Raw genomic sequence first — 5,000 nt, forward strand, 5'->3', positions numbered from 1 at the left:
CAGTAAATCTAGTTTGTGCTCGTGGGTTTTTCTACCATATACATATATATATACATATATATATATATATATATATATATATATATATATATATATATATGTATGTATATATGTATATATGTATATATATATATATATATATATATATATATATATATATATATATATATATATATATATATATATATATATATATATGTGGGTGTGTGTGCGTGTGTACACATGTATTTATATATATATCCAAAAATAAAAGCCTTGTTTCCTGTGTTTTATGTAGATAGATAGATAGAGAGCGAGAGAGAGAGATTCTCCCCTTCTTCCAGTGAACACCCTTTTGCCCAAAGAGGCAACATATTTCCAGGCGCACTCGCCCCTTCCCCTCAGTCCTCTCGCCTCTCCGCCCAACAGGTGATCCTTCCCAAGGAGGTGTACGAGGCCATCCTCGTCGACCACTCCGTCCTCAACACCGAGTTCAAGAAGCAACTCAAGAATTACCGGATAGAACTCAACGTCAAGCAGTCGGCCTGGGAGAGACTCAACACGGAGACCAACCTCTATTTACTCACAGGTAGGCCTACCGCTCGATCGGATTTTTTTTTTTTTTTTTTTTTTTTTGAGGTCTTGGTAATGGTTTATTTATTTTGTTGTTGGTGGTGTTGTCTTTGTTTTTGTTTGTTAAGGATCAACGATTTGGATAAATTTAGTGTGAGTTGTTAAGGTACTATAACGTGTATTATTTTTTTATTATTTATTTTTTTCATAGATAGACAGATATATAAATAGATAGATTTTGCTAATGTGCCTTGAGTCAATACGACAACAGTAAAAGATAATCAATATTGGTACTGAATCCCTCGATTGCCAAAGGAAAGGTAATCTGACAAAGTTTCAACGAGGGAAAGGCTATGTCAGTAGTAACTCGAGGTGTCATGGCGTCTGTAACTTGCGTGACATCATCAAAATAAACCCCATGTGCTTTTTTTTCCCAAAAATTGGAATCATACTCCACGACACCTCCTCGAGTTGCTCCTGATCTAGCCTTTCCCCGTTGCTCCGGAAGTAATGAAAACGACGTGACTTTTTTCCCTTTTTTGCTTCAGGACTGTTGTTCACGTGGCTGGAACACCTTCGGACGCCTGTGCTGGGTGTCGATGCCTTGTCTTATATCGTCCTCGCCAGCAGCAAGCCAGAAGTCTGTCTGAGAAAGTTAGATAAGGTAGAAGAAGCCTAGGAAGTTATTTTCTAAAAGTTCATAACAACTTCCTGTACGATTCCGATGCTTCGCTTTTTATTTTTTTTCTCTTCAGATTTGTTGTTTTGTTTGTATTTTTTCTTTTTTCTAATCTAAATACGCAAAGTAGAGCACTATTTCTCGAAGAAGGAAGGGTAAAATGAGTCACAGATTGAGGCAAGACTATTCCACATCCATCATCTGATTGGAATGCTTGTCCTTACATAATGTAGTCCTGCGTTCGATGACGCTGATTCACGTGTACTGTTTGTGGTCACGTGTTTCGCCTTACTTTTTGAGATTCTTCGGTGGGCAGTGGAAGAAAAAATTGTAAGGATGGTAGAGGTTTATTTTCCGGTTTGCTTTTCGTTTGGTGTTTGATGTTTGTTTATTGATTTGTTGTTGTTGTTGTTGCTGTTTCTCTCTCTTTTATTTCTGTTTCTATTTCTCTATTTCTCTCTCTCTCTCTCTCTCTCTCTCTCTCTCTCTCTCTCTCTCTCTCTCTCTCTCTCTCTCTCTCTCTCTCTCTCTCTCTCTCTCTCTCTCTCTCACTCTCCCCCTTTCCCTTTCCCACCCACCCTCCCTCCCTCCTTCCCTCCCTCCCTCCCTCCTAAACTATCCGTAAACATACCACAAACAACTAGGAATCCGTCATACCACTGCCATTCCCCCTTCAGGAGGTTCGCTACACCCTGGAGTACCTCATTCGGTTCGTCGCTCGCCTCCAGCCGTTCACGAGGGTTCAGCAGGAGGCCGTTCTCAGAAGACTCATCGCCTCACTGACCCAGCAGGCCGTTCCTGTCCGGGGTACTCTCCTACCTGCAGGTAATTTGTTTGACGGCTTTTTTCTCTCTATCTGTCTGTCTGTTCGTTTGTCCATTTCTGTCTCTCTGTCTATCTACTTATATTTATTTATCTCTTTCTTTCTCTCTCTCTCTCTTCTGTCTTCTGTCTTCTGTCTTCTGTCTTCTCTCTCTCTCTCTCTCTCTCTCTCTCTCTCTCTCTCTCTCTCTCTCTCTCTCTCTCTCTCTCTCTCTCTCTCTCTCTCTCTCTCTCTCTCTCTCTGTCTCTCTGTCTCTCTCCGTCTCTCCGTCTCTCCGCCTCTCTTTCTCTCTCTTTCTCTCTTTCTCTCTCTTTCTCTCTCTTTCTCCGTCTCTTCTCTCCTTTTCTCTCTCTCTCGCTTTCTCTCTCTGTCTCTCCCTCTCCCTCTACCTATCTATCGATCGATCTATCTTGTCACACTATTACATCAGCTGTTCAAATAACAGGGGCTTGTGCCTTGTCCCTAAAATTCCTCTCTTCGAGTCCTTGGTCATGAAATATTCCCGACTTTGTCCTTCTGCCATCGCTTTTTTAGCCCTATTATATAGACCATATTATATTCAGCGGTTGCCTTAAGTGGAGCTCGAGTGTTCTCTTTTACTGATATTAATCTCTCTGGCCCTTTTTTCCTGTCCCGGTTCAAGCCCTCTTTACTATGTACTGTGTATATGTATAAACACGCACCCACACAGAAAACACATACATTTATAAGTGTGTATGTGTGAGTGTTTGTGTGTATGCGTGTGTGTGTGTGTGTGTGTGTGTGTGTGTGTGCGTGTGTGCGTGTGCGTGTGCGTATGGATGTCTGTACTCCTTTCTACATCAATACACGGATGTCACCCGCGCTCGCCGCTCGGCAGCCGCGCCCTCCACTAACTCTGGCGTTTCCCTTCCAGTCATTCAGTACCCAGTAAAGGTGCCCACAAAGCCAGATCCGAAGGAAACGAAACAAGTAAAGAGTGAGGATGTTCATCATAGATAATGATTGCTTTTCGTAGTTTCCACAGATTTCTCGCCCAATAAGGGGTTCTGGGACGGCAGTTCACAAACTGTTTTGTCACTGACATTGGAAAATTGATTTGTCCGATTTTTGGTGTTTTATTGTTTTCTTTTTTTTCTTTTTTTGTAATGGACTCCGTATTTCTGAGGGAAAACGTGTAACTGACAAAAAAGCAACATTAAGCACTCTTACATGCTTCCGAAACTGATTATATAATTACCTGTGATATATGTATATAACCTTGTCCTCAAGCGAAGCACTGGAAGCTGTTGTCAGATTGATTTCTGTTGCTGTGTCAGGACTCCTGGCGCTCGCTACCACAATACGACAAGCAGAGGTCGTGCGGGAAGCAGGTCGTAGAAATACATGTCGTCGACACACAGCCAACAGAACCGTCACTGTGTGTTTTTTCCTTATAACGCTTTTGTCACTTAGTTCCATCTGCTGAGGCTGGCTGTGACAGACGTCGCTGAATGGAAGTCAGGAGTTCTATCCGAGTAGGTCTTAGTCGGTGCAGCTGCGAGGATTAGAAACCGATGCCACTGCGACTGGTTTAGAGGTGGAGAACCGCTGCTAGTATCTAGAGCTTCCTGACCGCCGTAGAGAACGCTGTCGTGGAGCAGAGAGTTAGTGAACACATCTAGAAGAGGGAGAAACCTCGGCACCCTCTGGTCTGTGGATACGGAAAGGACACCTAAGCTAGAGCGATTGAAATCTCTCTCAGTGTCAGGCCATTGATTAGATAGATAGAGATAGAGCCTTTTAGTAGAGAAATCTTAGACTCTTAGGAGATAACACATCCATGAGAGAGGGTGTGTTTTACTGTTTCGTTTCAGCAATAAAGAGAGGAAGGTGAGACAAGTGAGTTACAAAGCCAGCTGCATTAATTAACGTTAATCTGGATAGTATATTTTGTGTCCGCGTATATATATATATATATATATATATATATATATATATATATATATATATATATATATATATATATATATATATATATATATATATATATATATATATATATATATACACACATATATATATGTATGCATGTATGTATGTGTAAGGATTCCATCAGTGCCTGTAGTTAGAGCTAGCCATAGGAAAAGATAGACAGCGTTAAGAAGGAAACGCCTGAAGTCCTAGCGCCCGCCGACGCAAAAAGATAACTTCGTGAGTTGTTCCTCAGCCTCGCATGGCTTACACGCGCATGTGCGCCGCCCACATGCACGTGTACCTCACTGTTTCCTACCTCTGGCTGCCAAAAGGAAATCCACTTCTCTTTCTGTGTCTGTGATTGCCTGCGCGGATGGTTTTGAAGATTTTTTATTATTATTATTGTTGTTTTGCATCAGATCATGCTTCATACTGTCACTTTTGACGCCACATATTTTGATTTTGAGATTAACGATTGAATGATCCCTTGTTCGTCTACGTAATTCGCTATTTCTGGATATGCTGCCGATGTGTTTTATTTTCGTCTTTTTCCCTTTTCTCTGTATGTGGTTATAGAAGTTTTTCCCTTCCTCTTTGACAATCAAGTCCATTCTCTCTCCACACGTCGCCGTCGGCCAAATAGATCCTTTTTCTGATGATAGGAAGACCACGAAACCTCCCTCGAGTGCCCACTAATTGCCCCCGACGCGTCCGCAGGGAAGGGCTACACCAAGCTGCGCGAGGGAACGCTGCGGAAGGTGGTCGAGTTCATCAACAAGTTCTTCGACCTCGTGTACATGGAGTCGCGGTCGGGCAGCGCCGTGTCCGCCTCGTCCTCGACCGCGGAGGACTACGCCTCCCGCGTCACTCCTCCGGGCCAGGTAGTCACCCCGCCGCCTGACGAAGACGCAGAAGCAGGGGGGACGTGCGATGACAATTCGTAGGACGTCGGCGACGCGGTTTGTTGATAACGTTCCCTCGTTTCCTCGTGTTGACCTGGTCCTTGACCTG

At 43.0% G+C, this 5,000-nt stretch overlaps 1 protein-coding gene across 1 annotated transcript in view; it reads left to right on the top strand.

Annotated features, from left to right (window-relative positions):
* Nucleotides 1-5,000, top strand: part of LOC138867917 (protein tyrosine phosphatase domain-containing protein 1-like) — a 79,277-nt gene that overhangs the window by 73,829 nt on the left and 448 nt on the right. Inside the window, exons 11-14 of the mRNA XM_070145008.1 lie at nt 409-568; nt 1,101-1,216; nt 1,909-2,056; nt 4,707-5,000. The exon at nt 4,707-5,000 is cut by the window's right edge and continues 448 nt beyond it. Of these exons, the coding sequence (XP_070001109.1) occupies nt 409-568; nt 1,101-1,216; nt 1,909-2,056; nt 4,707-4,933 (651 nt within the window). The 3' untranslated portion in view covers nt 4,934-5,000. The remainder of the gene's footprint in view (nt 1-408; nt 569-1,100; nt 1,217-1,908; nt 2,057-4,706) is intronic.

Source organism: Penaeus vannamei, chromosome 33, assembly GCF_042767895.1.
Source record: "Penaeus vannamei isolate JL-2024 chromosome 33, ASM4276789v1, whole genome shotgun sequence".
NCBI classification, from domain to species: domain Eukaryota; kingdom Metazoa; phylum Arthropoda; class Malacostraca; order Decapoda; family Penaeidae; genus Penaeus; species Penaeus vannamei.